Source organism: Wolffia australiana, chromosome 1 (genome assembly GCF_029677425.1).
Source record: "Wolffia australiana isolate 7733 chromosome 1, ASM2967742v1".
Lineage (NCBI taxonomy): Eukaryota > Viridiplantae > Streptophyta > Magnoliopsida > Alismatales > Araceae > Wolffia > Wolffia australiana.
The window spans coordinates 7,524,473-7,542,488 of NC_135835.1; the positions used below are offsets into that span (position 1 = coordinate 7,524,473).

At 41.4% G+C, this 18,016-nt stretch overlaps 1 protein-coding gene across 2 annotated transcripts; it reads right to left on the reverse strand.

The window, feature by feature from the left end:
- Nucleotides 1-461: 461 nt before the first annotated feature.
- Nucleotides 462-4,466, reverse strand: LOC144704141 (subtilisin-like protease SBT5.3). Of its 2 annotated transcripts, none has more exons than XM_078576422.1 (11): nucleotides 4,189-4,466; nucleotides 3,992-4,104; nucleotides 3,809-3,903; nucleotides 3,552-3,716; nucleotides 3,345-3,453; nucleotides 2,633-3,170; nucleotides 2,455-2,552; nucleotides 2,137-2,382; nucleotides 1,684-1,798; nucleotides 1,189-1,402; nucleotides 462-1,112 (listed from the first exon to the last, which is right to left on the reverse strand). In XM_078576422.1, exons 1-11 carry the CDS (start codon nucleotides 4,267-4,269, stop codon nucleotides 574-576), a joined length of 2,313 nt encoding a protein of 770 aa, XP_078432548.1. In that variant the 5' UTR covers nucleotides 4,270-4,466; the 3' UTR covers nucleotides 462-573. The 2 variants fall into 2 exon arrangements, with proteins under 2 accessions (XP_078432548.1, XP_078432539.1); XM_078576413.1 differs by having other exon boundaries at nucleotides 3,809-3,906.
- Between the last annotated feature and the right edge of the window lie 13,550 nt (nucleotides 4,467-18,016).

Sequence of the window (18,016 nt, forward strand, 5' to 3'; positions counted from 1 at the left end):
ATTAATGACATACATTTCACCATATCTGTTCCCTATAAGATAGCACGTCACCACAAATTAGCCATATCTGTAAAGCTCATAAATTCAACGCTACCAGTTAAATTGGTTTGATGCCATTTCCCTTTGTTACGTAACCATCGGGAAGCTGCATGATCCGCACACAATTCTAACTATTTCTATGTAAAATTTGAATCAAATGATGGTTTTGTAACAATAATTCATTAAGTCATATCAACAGTGGTAATACTGGAACATGTCATCTGCAACGTGCTGTGTAATTTATCAAGCTTTGAGTACAATAAACTAGTGAAATGGCACAAAAAAAATTTACCTTGACTTTGGTAGGAGTTCTTGATTATTTTACGAGTAAAACGTGGCATCCTCAAGAAAATGATATGGATCTATGGCTAATAGACTGATTCTTTTTTACGTCGTGAAAGTATCACAACTTTCCAAGTATCTACAGAAGAGTCATCAATAATTATTTCAAGTAATTGGTACGTACGTATTACGAACTAGTGCAAGGATACGGATGAATGACATACTGAGGCTCCCCTTTATTCATTTTCAAAATCAAATGACTCCAATAATCAGCGGACTGGTTACATTGTGAACCGAGTCTGACCACCTCAATGAGCCATAGACATAGGATCTTACGGGAGCACCGGGTTTAACTTCCAACGTGATGCTGAAGGCCTTTTCCTCTCCATCTCTAGTAAAGACCAATGTATCTGGTTCTACGATCACTGAGATCCCCCTCGGTGGAAGGATGTGTGCTGTGTAAATGCTAGGAGGGCCAACATTTTTAAGTCTACGCTTGACGATGGTTTTGGCATTGAGTGACGGTACGGTAATGGAAGGGTAGTTCAGGTCAACTAGTCGAGGAGGTGTAAGAGGGCAAGAAAATGAATCCTCTACGAAGCTGGAAAGCAGGCTGGAATCGTAACCACTAGCACAGAGAAAATCGAGGTAGTCATCCGGAGTGATGTCATACACCAGGCCGGGATCTGCAGCACGATTGGGTTGGACGTGACCAGAACCATAGCTGAATGAGGTGGCCGGAGAGAAGAAGGAATCAAGTATATCTTCCCCCTTGTTATCCTTCGTTGTAGCTGAGAGAAGGGAATAACGAACGAACGAGTAAGATATAGACGTTCAAGGTGTTATTTAAAGACCGGATAAAATTACCTGTGGTCATGATCGCCGATTTGATTGCAGCGGGACTCCAATCTGGGTGAATGGTTTTCAAGAGGCCGACAATGCCAGAAATGTGCGGGCATGACATTGATGTTCCAGATAAAATGTTGAAGGGAACGCGTCGTGTGTCGTACAGTTCACCCGACGGACTGGATTCCCCCGCGAAGGCGGCAATAACTCTCGCCCCAGGTGCTGTGATGTCTGGCTGTTACTCACCAGAAACCACAAGTCAAACGCGTTAATGGAGGATGGTGCTTGGGTTTACCCCACAGCGAGACTGCTGCCAGTAAGGGAGGCCGAAACCCGGCGGCTCGAGTGAGATAGATACATAGATAGGGATGAGAATGTGAATGTGTGTGAGAGAGAGTTATAGAGAGAAAGAGACAGAGAGAGAGAGAGAGAGAGAGAGAGAGAGAGAGAGAGAGAGAGAGAGAGAGAGAGAGAGAGAGAGAGAGAGAGAGAGAGAGAGACAAGTTGATAGTTCACCTTGAGAATTTCAGGGGTAATAATATTGGGTCCCCGTGAAGAGAAGTACGCCATGAAAGGTGCAGGTGAAGCGTCAAGCTGTGTCGAGGGTGCAGAGATACTGGCCCGTGGAGATCTGATGAAAACAGCATGAAAAAGTGTACTCTATTAGCTGTAGAAGAAATTTCTACCGTGATTTATCAACAAACAATGTAGAGATGGTTTTAATGAAGGTATCTTAATGTAAATAAAGTGTAACCACTCAGAATCACAGTTCTCATTCTTTTAGTTCTCCTCAACAGAAGAATTGGCTTCAAATCAGAAGAATCAGGTGTATAACACTTACTGACGAAATGTCTCAGCTCAGCACGAAGAAAAAAGAACGCTGGCTAGTTCTCAGCGTAGTTAGGGATAATTGGATAAACTCATGCAGTTTAAAAATAGTGAGGAATAGAAATCTACTTCGATACTTACTCTACCGAGTTGGCGTAAGCCAGAATCGTTATGCCATCTTCATATGAGAGGGATACGGCGGGAAGGAAAAAAGGTCGAGCCTCCACGTCGTAACCCTGAAATTCCAGGTTTAGGAGGATCATGCCAATGCCACCGGCCTGCGTGACTGCTGCGCTCTTCTCGATATCGGTGACATTTCCAACGGCACATATCACAATCTTCCCCTTCACCTTCTCCGGATTCAATGACTCCAGGAAGCAGAGTTCTCTAAAAGAATTGCACAATTTATTTCTCTGTCAACGATAAAAATCAAAGACGAAGAAGGTTAAATATTCTTACGCCTCTCCAGGTCTTGAGTCTGCTGAGGGAGCAGCGCTCGAAACAATCAGATTGAAGAACTGGTTTTGAGGGAGGCTAGAGGTGGATAAACTCTGACCCTGATTGTGATTCAATCCACAGGGTAAGTGATGGTCAAAATCCACGATGAAAGAACTTTGCAAGAGAGATATTGTTATACCTTCAAACGTGTCCCATTTCCAAGGGTTGCATAGGCAGGAAACTCTCTGTCCATCGTGCTGGCAGCCACGGTGAGTATCCATGGTGCCACGTTGGTAACAGATGTCCAGGCGGGGCCAAAATTACCTGCGGCACATATTACACTGATACCTTTCTTCACCGCATGGAAAGACCCGATGGCTACACCATCCTTGAAATAGTCCACAGCTTGGCCGGCGATGGACAGCGAGAGAACGTCGACTCCATCACTGATTGCGGCGTCGAAAGCCGCTAGGATATCAGCATCGAAGCACCCCGCGCGGCCGTTAACCCTTGGCCAGCAGACGCGGTACGATGCCAGTCGGGCCCTCGGAGAGCCGCCCTTGGCCGTGCCATTGCCAAAGCCAAACACATTGGAGCGAGGAGTGAATGAGCCGCCCGCTGTGGCCAAGGTGTGGGTGCCATGACCCTCTGTATCCCGTGCAGTGTTCAGGGTAGGGTCGATTGGCCCCACTACGGCCCGAAAGCCCTTGTTAAAGAATCTTGCGCCAATCAGTTTCCTGGGTAATCCAAAGAAGGAAATTGGGTTGTCATATCTATGTTTTTGGACGACATGGTTCGTCATGGAAATTATCATAATGAGGATGAGATTGGTAACTAGAACTACGATAAATATGGGGCTCAATTGTAACATTACAGATGAAGTCAACGGAAATGATTAAAAATAAGCATGCCTGTTGCAATTAACAGGTTCAGCTAGGCCTCTCTCACAGGTTCCCTTCCACCTCGATGGCACTGGGCCGAGGCCTTCATCGCTGAAGCTTGGCGACTCAGGCCACACACCTGTTTCGGCGTAGAATTGGTGAAGATTGGAAAAGTAGATTTGCAGCAGCAAACAAACATAATAAAGACAGAGGAGGGAGATACTTAACGACCCGCACCTGTGTCAAAGTTCCCGATGATGACATCCTCCCCGAATCTCGCCTTTGTCCACAATGACTCTGCCGGAATTACTCCGCCCGTTTCCAAGCCAATGAACTCCCATGAACGGGTCGTCTGAATCTGCCTTGCTGTGTTAGGAAACACAGCCAACACCTCTGGCGACTCTACACGGAAAAGGTAAACAGCTCAACCTTCGCTGCCATGATAACCCTCAGATAAAAAGACCGCATAGTTTTCGTAGATAGCGCCCGCCTACTTTCTATTTCCTTCGCATCCTCGTGATGGAGGATCGCCGCAAACCCGTTGATAAATCGCGTGTATGAGTAAAAGATAGAATCTTGTGCTTTCTCTCTACTGAAAGATAGAAAAAGATCAACTTTGTTTGAGAAGTTCATCATGACGTGAAGAATTCTCGTGGGAGAGGAGGTGGGCTGCAAACCTGCCGAGAAAAGAACCAAGGAAGTCGTGGTGAGAGGCAGTAACATCATCCGCGTGTATCGAAGAGCCTTCCCCTTGGCGCTGTGGATGACTTCCCATGTATACGACATACGACTGCGGGGAAAGGACAAGGGAAGTGCTCTAAACATCAAGAATTACAAACAAGATCGACTGTGGGATTGGCAAAGCCGCACTAACCTGTCTTTGAGCAATGACAGCCGGTATTATCCAAAGATGAAGGGCTAGTGCAATGGAAAAGATCACTGCAGAAGAGGCCATTTCGGGACTGATCGTTCTTTCTGATCTGCTGCCGCTTCTCTAGAGACTAGCTTCCTCCAACTCCAAATAGATCAAGATGAGCTGATTGCACAAAGTAATGAGGAAATTTACGGTTCAATATTGCACTTCAGCATGCCTCTCTGCAGAACTAGTATCCATACCGCACGGCTATAGGAAAGCACTAATTTATGTGGTGATATGCTTTAACGTTATCTTTGTCGTTACATTTTATCTGAAGCCATCGTGTATTGGCGTTGACGAAAAAAGTTCCTTAATGTATATCATTAAAAAACCAAAGTTAAAGTTAATGGACGAAACTACGTTGAAGTTTCTCCCCGTGCATTATCCTTGAAAAACAAAGTCACCGGCCTAGACAAAACCAGCAAAGTGAAACTATTGGTTCCTTAAATCAAGACTCTACTAATTTTAAGGTCATAAAGATATTGATACATCCTTCGGGCGTTGAATTTAATGATGATAATCTATTCGCGAACCTTGGCAATTGTTTAGTGCATTATTGGTCATGCCCTGAGTTTCTCTATGTCATTTGCTGTGCATCAATGAGGACATTCATATGAAATTTCTGGATGCAGTTGGTCTTCTTGCATGATGGGAGCATTTAAGACGTCCGCATGATGGTTAAGACAAGCTCCTATAAATATTCTCGAGACGGGAATTATGTTCTTGAAGATTGAGCGTTTAGCATTTATCGCGCTCAATATTCAAAGGTTGAAGAGGCAACCAAGGGAAGAAAAAATATTTGAGAGGGCAAATTGTAAAAGATATATTAAGGCGATAGCTAAGTATATTATAAATTGGGGGAGAACAACAAGACGTTTTTAAAATACCATTGGAACCACCGATTTGACGCTTCGTTCTACTCTGAGAGAGAGGATAATCTGTCAGAACTGGAAAACGGTGGGTTGGGAAAGAAGAAAAATATACTAGTATTAACTCAGGGTTATAAAACGGAATATAAGAAATGTGTTTAGGGATGAGGCGTCAGCGATCAGGCCTTCCCGTTCCGTACCTTTCCATCCTTATTATATCCCGGTGAATGTGGCCAAGACGCTATTGGGGCAGATGGGCCCAGAGTTACAATGTTAAAATAAACCATTTGACTAAATAATATTTTAAACAAATAAAAAACAAATTTGATTTTATTTATAAATATTTTCAAGAGAGGGAACGCGGAACACGTCTTACATCTGATCGGGACGTTAGACGAGGGAAGTTTTTTGGTTTTTCCGCTAATACTAAAAAATTCTATAGACAGCAATCACAGCGTTATCGTTGTAGACGCGAAAAATTAGGGATATGAAAAGATGATAAAACTTTTAGGGGAAAAAATGAAAGTTTTATTGTACCCTATGAGATTCAAAATGACAGTCAACAAGCTCACCAATCAACTTTCACTGCCGTCGCCTTTAATAGAACACACGAATCTAACAAATTGAGCAGTGCCGAAGTGCGTAGGCAGCTACTGTAATGCTGAATTGAACAGAATATAAAGTTAGTGGAACTCAAATGTTTGTGAGAGTAGCTGTAAAAACAGACCTCGTAAGGGCAGGAATAACATAATCATAGGTCATCATGCCTGACGATATAATTTTTCATATTTATTCAAAATGAATGGCATGTTGTTCTTTCCTCTGCAGTATAAAAAACTCGAGAGAAGAGAGATAGATGAGAAGGAAAATAAGAGAGAGAAAGTGAGGGAGATAGTTTGTCAAAAGGACTTGATTCCGCAAAACAATTTCTTACATGTAGGTTTTTGAATTATGGTATCATACCCAGCTGTTATAGCTTGTCTCCTTCAGTCTTTAAGCCTCATCTAGTTGTTATAATACACCTTTTTACATTTGAGCTAACTGTCTATATCTAATTATACCCATGTTTAATCCTTCCTTCCTATATTGTCTGTCTTTAAACTTATATAAAATCCTAGCCGCCAATCTCACAAGGTGTATAGGGGAATACTCGTTCAATTATTACTTGTCAGCTCTTAAAGCTAAATCGTATAAGTTGATGGAGAATTGACGTGGCTGTCAAGTCAAAAGCATTAAAAAAAATTGGTTAAATATTGGACCCATTCACCTCTACTTTCCTTCTGTGGGAATTTTTCTGTTCCATATACGTCTCTAATTTTCTTATGTTGGAACCATTATGTTGCTCCAAATCAATGGCACAACACAATTGAGTTGAAATGCATGTCATGTAATATATATGGTATGTCTATCCTGGGGGAGTTAAAATGTCTAACCTGTTGGGTTCTAGAGACCTAAATCTAAATGAAGAACTCAACGATCTGCAGTACAAGACTTAAAAATGAAATCCTAACTGCATCAATAAAACATGAAACAACGCACCTGTGCATGGATCACATCAGTGATTTCTTGCATCCCGGAGCGAGACGAGTCGACCTGCTCAAGTCTACAGCCTCTAGACATATCCACCCAATCCTCAATATGTTGATGCACACTCATGTTTGACAACCATATTGAGACTGTTCCTCATATTTTTCATTCATACACTCTCTATTTCCTATAGTCTATCTTTTTCCTTTTCACTCTATCCCAATTCCATCTCTCTTTGACTCTCTCTTTCTATCTATCTATCTATCCATCCATCTATCTATCTATCTATCTATCTATCTATCTATCTATCTATCTATCCATCTGTCTATCTATCTGTCTCTCTGTCTGTCTGTCTGTCTCTCTATCTGTCTGTCTGTCTGTCTGTCTGTCTCTCTATCTGTCTGTCTGTCTGTCTGTCTGTCTGTGATGGCGGGGCACCGTCCGAGACCACAGCACCATCACTCGAGGAGTCGTCACCGCCTTCGATCTCGCCACCAACACGCGTCCAGCCCGCATGACAAGCCAAAACGACGACGCGTGCACCTGGATTCAGCTATCCCAGGTAACGACGTGCCGCTTTGATTCCGTCTATCATTTTATTTCCTTGCATCTTATGTCCTTTTGTAGTTTTCTATCGTCTCATCTGCGATGGAGAGAGGGGAAGTTCCCGTATGAGGATATCTTCCCCTCCCTTAGTGGGCCTTCATAAACCCCTTTTAATTTTTCATCTTGTTTTCCCATTTTGTAGTTAAGGGGCCCATTTACCTCTCTCCTATAAAAGGGAGGGGTGAGCGCCCCCTCACAACACTCTTGGCATTTTCTTTGAAGTAAACGTTTTGAGAAGTCAAAGAGTCACTCCCATCGAGGAGAGGAAGAGGAAGAAAGAAGAAGACGAAGGAAGAAGAAGAAGGAAGAAGGAGGAAGGAAGGAAGGAGACGAGGAGAAGAGAAGAGAGGAAGTGCTCGCCAACCCCACCGCCCCACGGACTGCCACCGCACGCCGCCCTTCACACCGCGTGTGCCGAAGTTTTCGTCGCCACTCCGCCGACAACCAGTCGCCGCTGTTGCCGCTGAGAGGAAGGACGCACCACCAGAATGCCCCCGCCCTACACCTGTCTGGCCGCTGCACGCCGCCCTTTTCTCACCGCGCGTGTCATCGTCCTTGGCCCTGCTCTGCCGTCAGTCGGGCGCCGCCGTCACCGCTGAGAGGAAAGACACTCCACCGAGATGCCACCGTCGGGCGCCTATCTCGCCACCGCACGCTGCCAGTCTCGCCGCCACTGGGGCAGACAGCTCGCTGTCGCCAATCACCCGGTGCCGCCGCACACTGCGCTCAAGCCGCGCCCCGCGTCGCACCACGCTGCGCCCGCGCTTCGCCGACCACCACACCGGTCATGCCACGTCGTGCTCAGCGCCGCACCAACCACTGCCCCGTGCCCGGCGCCGCGCTTGGCTGCGCCCAACTGTGCCGAGCGCCGCGTGTTGACCCTCACCTGCGCCAAGCACTCACCGACACCCTCCGATCGCCCACGCTGCCGCCTCGCCACACCCGACACCCCTCCAACGTCTGCGCCCTCGCAGTTGTTGTTCCCCGGACTCCAAGTGTTACGACATATCCGTCGCAGGACGCGCTGAAGGTACCCCTCGTTACCGCTCTTTACGTCTTTTATCTACTTCAGTATACTTTTGAATTGCCTCCACCGCGCTCATGTTAGACGTAGGTGAGAGAGACAGGTTGAGAAGACGACGACAATTTACACGAGAGTCTTACCTACCCAGTACGAGTCGGGTTCTCTCGACGTGTGTGGGCACGCTAGCGGGATATTCCTGTTTGGCGACGTACTTGCCCTCGACCCTCTCGGGGGAGGTTCGGGAGGTCCGTTTGACCTTGCCTTAAGTGACCCCGTGAAATCCCTAGAATGGCAACACCGCACTTTCAGCTCTTGCACGTACTACAACTAGGACTTTTTGCATTTCCGTCACTTATCATATCTGTTCATCCTCGTTATCGGACGACACTCCCGGTCGTTGTCCGATAGAGATCCTTATTCGATACCGAGCCACTACCCTCGGTGACGACCGGACGACGTCTTGACGACGTCCGGCATCATTGTGTTTGTTTGTTTGTCTATCTGTCTGTCTGTGTGATTGTCTGTCTGTCTATCTCTCTGTTTGTCTGTCTATCTATCTATCTATCTTTTTATATAACAAAGGTTATTTTTGACATTGATATGACAGTTAAATTACAGAGTTAATAATGACTTTTGGGTAGCCAGATTGGAGATCGGAGTGTAGAATGAGATGTGTGTTTTACATTAACTCTAATACTTTTGGGCTTGGTGAGATGAATGTTGCTAAAATGGCAGGTTTGGTGATTGCTGATTTGATGCTAGTTAGCGCAATAATTCCTTTATGGTTCGCCTATTGAAGCTGGAGGTGAGTTGTTTATGCTATAGGTCTGCGGGCAGTTTTGTTGAATCACCTCCAGCAAATTTGAATTTATAAAAATTTTCCATACACAAGAATAGTTAAGTGTATTATGTTAAACAAATAATAACATACTCATACCTAATAAAATGATATTGTGCATATGAAATGATTTGAGAATGATAATGCTATTCCAAGTTGGTCTAATTGCCCTGTTGGATCAATTTATTTAAGATGTACTGCTAGCCCTATGAAATCTGTAATCCGTGTGATGTGAATGGAGATAAATTGAGATTAATCATGCCATTGTAAATATAACATGAAACCGGCAATCTGAGTGATACAACATGATCTGCACTAGTTAGTTGTATGTAGTATACTCTTGTTTCCCTAGTGACAGTTCCTGGTATTGCTGAAGTTGATGAGGGTTAGCATTAACCATGCCTGAAGGTAAAGAGAAACTGAATATTGAGAACTAAGCTTGAACATTTTTGGATGGCTTGCATTTTTGTATGCCTTTTTGCTTGAGGCTCACTGAGATATTTATGCATTATCTTCATTGTATTCTTTTCCTTGGTTGCATTCATTATGCTATTTGGTACCTCAATTTCCTTTGGGCTCTCTCTTTTATGATGCCATTATTTTGCTTCATATTTTTCAATCGTTCTTTATCAACTAGCTCATCCCCTTTCCCCAAGTCTGCGATGTTGGTTTCCCCAATCGCCCTCAGCTGCCTTCTATCAAAAACTCTACGGGTACAAGCTTACACTATATATAGAGAAAAGCACAGAAAATGATTTACCATTTTGAAAAACACGGCAGTTTATTCCACAATTTAATGAGAAACCACTAATGATCTCACTTCTCTTCCGTTGGATACTTCATCAGTAGGGCTAGTGATAACTTAAAAATTATACTGTTAAATTGATGCATTACATATGTGTGTTTTATTGGCCATATTTTCATGTATCATACATAAATGGACATAAATGACTTGCATTCTGATTTTATGATTGTTTTTTAATTTTTTGTATTTTTTACTTGGTATTTAACCTCAATGCATTGAAGCAATATTTTTTACAGGCCATAAAATATTTGGCTAGAGGTTGGTAAGGGTCTTACTAATTTTCTGGAATTTTTTCCATATTTTTTTATAAATTTCTGGCCATTATTTGGCCAAGAAATGTTATTTAGACTTTCAAGAGTATCTTTTTTATTTATTTGGCATTTTAAAAAGTATTTATATATATACACATTTCTTTACTTTGACTTTGACTTTATGTAAACATAAAGTTTATTTCATAACATTATCTTTAAGATAATTGACTTTCATAAACCTCATAACCTGAACGAGACGTTATGAAATAAAGCATTTCTAGCAGATGAGCTTCTCTGGATAGAGTCTCGCTCATAAAGGAAGAGCTCCGCTCCAGCGCACCTCACATCACTTTTTTGACGCTCCGCTCGTTTAGATGCTGAACATTCGGGCATTTCTTTGCTTTGCCCCTTTTGCTCGTTGCACCTAAAGGCGCGCCTTCAAAACCTCAGCGGAGCGTCAAATGCCTGAATCATGTATAGCATGGGCTTTACTTGAAGAAATGGAAGGAACATGTATAACACGGGCAAAATTTGAAAAAGTACCACACGAATATTCTACAATAATAGGTATTGAAGAATCAGTGCATGAAATTTTAATGAATTTGAAAGAAATTGTATTGAGAAGTAATCTATATGGCACTCGAGACGCATCCATTTGCGTCAAAGGCCCCAAAAACATAACAGCTGAAGATATTCGCTTACCGTTTTCAGTGGATATATATATATATATCAAGTGGCATCCACGTCATTTGCCCGAAATGGGGGCGAATGAGTGGATGCATTAAACAAGCACTTGATTGGCTCATTATGGCATCGCAATCCGCAATGCCATAATGAACCAATTATCATCCTGGAAATGATATGGCATGGACGGTGAGGTAAAGTATGATTTGTTTTTATTTGAGTCAGCTTTTTCGTGCGATAAATCCACGCGGAGAATCAATCTCTGCGTGCATTTATTAAACAAGATTTTTGGCATTTAATAAACGTGGAATCGATATACTTGTGCATTGATTGCACGCGGAAATCAATTTCACGTATATGTATATTAAAGGATTCCTCGTACTCATATCATCTTGGAAATTGATTCCTGTATATCCTGTATATTTAAGGATTTCACGTATATCATCTTGGAAATTGATTTCACAAATCGATTAGCCGCATGCATTAAATGCACACAATAATCAATACCACATGCATTAATTTGCGGTAAGCTCACCTTATTTTGTTTTGTTTTTTTTTATTCAAAAAGGCGCTGAAGAGGGCGCCGTGGCATTGTGTTAGCCACTCAAATGCACTATCATTCTGCAATAACTGTGGCCTGTGTAAGCGCGCAACAAGATTCGAGACGATAAAAACAAGGAAAAAAGAGTCAGCCAATAAACAAAGCCATTTTCTAAATGCATGGAAGAGAGATAAAATGCTCCAATGGTTAAGATTAAACGCTAGTAAATCTGCAATATCTTGAGATCTAGCCGTCCGATTGTGCACAAATTTTGAGGGTAGGTTTGTCTTTCCACCCTCTACAATCCAGACGGTTGGATTTTTAAAAGAGGTTGGGAATAAGGGAAATTTCACTTTTTGAAGCTCTCCCCAATGATTTGGCCAGGAAGGACACAGAAGTAGCTTTGAAAATCGACAGATTTTGATTCATCATTGGATGTTGTAAGTTTCTAGTTTGCTTTTTGAACTTCGTCTTGAAAGATTCTAAAATGCCATGACATGGGCGAAATGTACATGCCCTTGAAGTTGATTTGAAATGAAACTAGCATTGCATTTTGATTTTGATTCAAGATCTGGTTTTTAATCTGTAGTTCTACATTGATTTTCATCCAATATGGCCTATTAGATCTTTAGATTAGGGTCGAGTTTCATCATTAATCTATTTTCCCCCAAATTCTTCTACTTTCTCTCTCTAGGTTAATTTGTCCACTTTCTCTCTCTAAATTTCAAAAAATTTATTTTTTATAATTCAATTAAATATATAAAAAATCTAAATCCAAAATTTTATCCAAAAATTCGTCCATCTTCAAGTCCAATTTCAAAAATCCCTTTCTTAATTATTAATTCTCAATTTTAATACATAAAAATTGTCCTAAAAAATCATCTGGATTGGAAAATTGGTAATCCGGATTAAATTGATTGCAGAACCAAAATTATCCTATCTATATTGTCTTGACCAAAAATATTCATATCAGAATTAGCTTTTGCTAAAATTTGATTAATTACAAAACAAAATTAAACATGATTAAGGCCTATTAAATGCAAAATTAATTCATAATTGGAATAATTCATTGGAACTAGGATAAAAATTCTTGCTTAGCGCCTCCCTGTGGTTTGATCCCTTTCTTGCGCTATACATAGTATTTAATGATTGAGGGTTATTATTAAATTTTATTGTATAAGTCTAAAAGCAAAAATAACGTCATATTTCATACACCAAATTTAGGCTTATCAGCTAGTCAAGAAACATCCACTTAAGGTGACTCCAAGATGTTAATTATAGAATACAATATGATCTCATGGTTTGAATGCTTCATGATAATATGAAAACAATACATATAATTCAGTCATAATGTATCATGAAAACTGTATAGTACTGCTGTATATTGAATAATGAAATCATGTTCTAATAACATGACACATATGCACAAAAATATTGTTGCATGAAACGACTACACCTTGGTATGTCAAGTATTCTTGTTTTGAGTTTGATTAGGCTTGTTAATGTAGCGGCAAAGTAGAGGGCAATATTTATGTATGGAATTCCTATCTTCTCCATACAATACCTTCCTCTTGCATTGGACGGTAATTCCAATAAACTGCAAATAATTGATTTCCTTGTTTTATAATCACATGATTAGCTAAGGCATCAGCTATAGAATTCCCTTCATGAAATATATATTAAATGAAAAAAAGGGAAATAAGAAGTCTTTTTGACCCACCATGATTGTAATTTCCATGATTTACGAACTCTCTTACTTATCATATGGCGTAAAGCTGTCAAATCTGTTTCTACAATAATATGCTCAATTCCCATTTCATCACAAATGATCATACCATATAAAGGCTCCCAACATTCTGCTTCCATATTTTTTCTTGAAGATTAATATTTTGAAAAACCAAAAATCATATTATGATTACAATCTAGTAAAATATTTCCCCTGCACTTATACATGGGTTACCTTGAGATGCCCTGTCTACATTTAACTTGTACATGGATGTAATAGGTGGCACCCAATAAATAAAATACATGATGCATATATATGATATGACCATTGGGGAGATTCCAATTCTGTAGTCCAATCATCTTTGTTTTACAAGTGACCTTCAAAGGTTTGATAATCTCAGCCAATCACACATTCCACATCTCGTTCCATATTCATTAATAGAACATATTCATTATAGTACACGTGTGATGCGTATAATGAAGTTCACGAATACATGATTGGACTTAGTGAATTATGATGAGATCGTAATACGGAGATCACTAGTCTTTAAGCATGTGTTCTAAACATTCCTATTCGAAGGATACGCGAGAAGGACATCGAAGTATCCGGATAGAATAGCACTATCTAGCCTCACTCATATGATGAGTATGGCCGGTCCCGTAGCCATTAGTGTGTCGACACTAAGGATAGATAGTGGGTGCTCTTTAGTGGAAAGAGTTTACTGAATTGATCCGTACAAATCCCTGAATGGTGTTATACCGAACTCTCAATCAGGTTGATTCACGTCACGGTTGTGTAAGAGGTCCTTAGACCTGAGACACCAAAGATGTCTTGTGGACGGATGGTTGTACTTTGGCTATGGCCAACGAGTCTCTAATCATGGGATTCTAAACAGTCTTAGCTCGGGTGCATCAAGAAGTACACGAAGACGATTGAGTGGTCAAGATGGGATCGTCCACCCTCGGTATAAGAGGTGACAGCTCAAGGAAGACGATGTGATGAAGTCCTTGGCCAAGGCAGTGAAATATTGGAGAAGAGTTCTCCGATGATTTCCGAATGCATCACTACTAACTTGGATGATCGATTAGGGTTTGACAGTTGACCATACCCTAAGTCGTCCAAGGAGTGTCAAGTGGATGAGGGATTATACATACACGGTAACCGATGATGAACAGGTTCCATGAGTGAGTCGATACACACTCCTTTGTATCTTGTAGGACACGAGGTGTAGCTTGGCACCCCCCCACGTGTCGGAGTCTCGACCTATCGATTGGGTTAAATCGATCCGACATTAATTAATCTATATGATGATATAGTTAATTAATTTGGAAGGCCAATAAAGGTTATTCAGCCATTGGAGTCGTTAACTAGACTGATACATGGGCCTAGAGGGTCACGCGCAAATGGTCTTTTGGACGTTGGAAGATATACTTAAGTTTTAGGGGGTTTTATGAAAAATACCCATTTAGTATAAATAGGGGAAGGCCTTGAACGAAATTCACCTAGGCCAGAATTGTTCAGGGGCCTTTCCCCTTCTTCTCCACTCTCCCCACACCCCCTCTCCATCCTTGATGTGATCAGGACGACGTAACGACGCCGACGGAGAAAGAACGGGGCTTGTCAATGAGAAGGAGGAGATCCAACGCGTCAAGGACCGCGTGGATATGTCTAGAGGCTGCACACTTGAGCAGTTCGACTCGTTTCGCTCCGGGATCAAAGAAATCGCGAATGAGATTCGTGCAAGGTACATCGTTTTAATGGTTTTTGTCAATGCCGTTCGATTCGCAAAAGACTTCCGCTGCGCATCGTTTTTGTTCTGTTCATCCATCTCAAGGCCTATAGAACCCAACATAAGCATCCACTCCAAGTATGTGTGGCCCATTCTCCTTTGAAAAATAGATGTTTGCAATCCTCAATCTATGTCTTCCTAAGGCAACAAAAGCATTTAGACACCATATCAATCCCTAAATTCTTAACAAATGTATTTGGTGGTAATGTATTCCTTAACAACCTCCACATAAAAAATTGGATTTAAGTAGGCAACTTGATTTTCCATATTACATCAGCTTTAGGATGTTTTGGTTTCTTGATACGAAAAATATTGCCATGTAGATTTTTTGTGAAAATAGTGTGTTGTTATACTCCATATGTCGCTGTCATTTTCCCCTTACAGGTTAATATTCATATCTCTAATCTCTGAAATCATTGTCTATGAAAAACTGCAACCTCTAGGGCATTCTTCCCAATCTTGCTCTAATAAATCTTGAACACTTAAATGGGGATATAGACACGTGGTGTCAGGGGAATTTTCAAGGTATCCTAAACCAGTCCAATTTCTTGACCACGCATTCATGTGGCCCTTCACAACCTTCCATTGAATAACCTCATTCATTTCTTGCCATATGAACTTGAGTTTTTTAATTCGTTTAGGCATCCCCCTGCCTATGTCATTTGATGGAGGACCATCGAGAAGCTCCCGTTCAAGCTCGCCAGCAACCGTGAGGTGATGCCCGAGCCAACACAAAGAACCCGGCCTTCCAGTACACAGTTTGACGATAGATTGGGTATTTTATTTATGCATTTCTTATGTGTAAGGATATTTAATGGTCCGCTTGTTTGGGACTAGTCTTGTTTTATGTTTTAATTTGTTTTAAGTTGGCCCTTTGGGGAAGGTACCTACCCTTACATAAAAGGGGGTATGCCCTGATGGAAGACCAGATTGGTATTTGGGAAAATTTGACATGTTTTTTTCTTTTCCTCTTCTATTTGGTGGGTCCCATGACAGATCTGCCTGAAGAGAAAGCAGTTACGACCAAGAAGAGGAGTCTGCTGTCGACAATATTCGTTCTCGACGGGAAAGGGATTGCATAGCTGAGAACGATGACGGGACCTCTTCAGTTCTTCTTGACTTTCAAGAGCTCCGGGATATCACTTAGGTGTTTGTTCTCCTCCTATCCATCGTGAGTAATCTTCGTTAGATGGCCCTTCATCTCCCTGGTTTGTTATTTCGCCAACACTCGGTGGAATCACCGATCCATGACCAGATCAGTTTCGGCGGTGATCCATTGAACTTGGGCAATGTGGGCATCCTGACTCATCGAGTTTCCTCCGTGTAACCGCCCGGACGGTCTTCAACATTCTCCGTGAACAGTCGCCTACTCGCCGGAAGATTTCTTCTGCATTCGTCGGCTTCTCAACGCCCAATCAGACTTCCACGTTTGTTCGGTAGAGATATTATCGACGAACAAATTGTTTACTGTTTGAGATCTTGTCACCCTCACTTGGAGGGGTTCCCACCTGCGGTGTATTCCCATTGTCTTTCATCGTTGATTGCTCCTTCGATCACCCATCCCGTTGATCTTGTCCGTTCAGCGCCAATCGTGGATTATCAACCGAGGAGAAGATTTATTTGAACGTGGGGCCATATAGCTAGTTGACTGAATGTGACGATAGCTATTCTCAGTCAACATCCTGGGGAATCATCCACCCCGATACTGGAGCTTGATTCATTCCTTGCAGATTGGTTGAACTTTTGATCTGGCCGGGTTCTACTTGAACAGATGCCATATTTGTCCTCCAAGGGGACGTATTGACCGTTCTAAGTCACCAGTATTTTGGTCAATTATCTCTTGTAACAGAATTTTGTGTCTTCAATCAGTTGGATCTCATCATTGATCATCCACTAGTTACGTTGAGTCCACGAACACTTCATCCGTTCTGATACGTCTTGTCGGAACATTTTCCTTTTACGGATTCCTGGGCATTGAAGAACATGGAAGACTAAAACCCAGGTCAAGCTCTTCTCTATCGTCTCCCTTTATTTTTTAAGCTTAATTATTTTCTTCAGTGCTGACGACATCGCTCCTCTGCTGGAGAGATTTCTTTACTTAGGATTAGCCACTTCAATTTCGAAGTAGTATCGCCTCCCACAGGGTTGGAACACCAACGGGCAGTGATTGCTCATCTCACTTCGGTCGTGTTCTTGTCAGTCCGTGGGTCATTGGGATCCTTTCGAATCCCTGGATTTTCTCTCGAGTATTCTGTCGGTTCCATGGTCTTATTCGACAGCAATTGAATACTATTCGTTGTTTTAAAATCATTGCATCATTCGATCCCAGCCGCACATTCGTCCATTTTCTGTTTTGTATACCAAACCGATGGGTTCGTCGAATTGTTTTACATCATCATTCAAATCCCAGCTTACAAATTTGACCCTAAGCAATCTAGTCCAAAGATTGTCTTTCATATGAAAATGCCAAACTCTTTTCATACCAAGACTTTTCATAATCTCATCCAGATTTGGAATTCCCAAACCGTTCTCATCTTTAGGAAAACAAATAGTTTCCCAAGATTTCCAATGATGTTGTGTTTGGCCGCCAATATTGGCCCATAAAAACTGTGCAAAGATCATTAATTGATGTATAAACATTTTGTGGTAGGTCATAAACTGATAGAACATGAATGGGCATAAACTTTATCAATGTTAGTCATCCTCGAGGGGATAAAAGTTTATCCTTCCATCCTACTAATTTTCGCCTAAAAAGTCCTTCAAAATAAATAGATTTAACTTGACCAGTGAAGATAGGGCAGCCTAAGTATGTAAATGGAAACGATCTGACACGGATATCTGTATAATCTTAAATTTTGGTCTTCTTATGAGTAGACATTTTTTAAGACATGTAAAATGCACTTAATTATATTTATTTATTGACCTGACTTCATTTCATATCTCTCTAGTAGTTTCATCATGTTCTTGAGGGAATTTGTTTTCCATTTAGAAATATAATCGTATCGTATGCAAATAAACTATGGGATATAATTGGAGCTCCATGTTTAGTGAAATATGTACCCACATGACTATTAGAAATACAGTTCTTTATATTTGTACTAAGTATTTCCACTGCTAAAATGAATA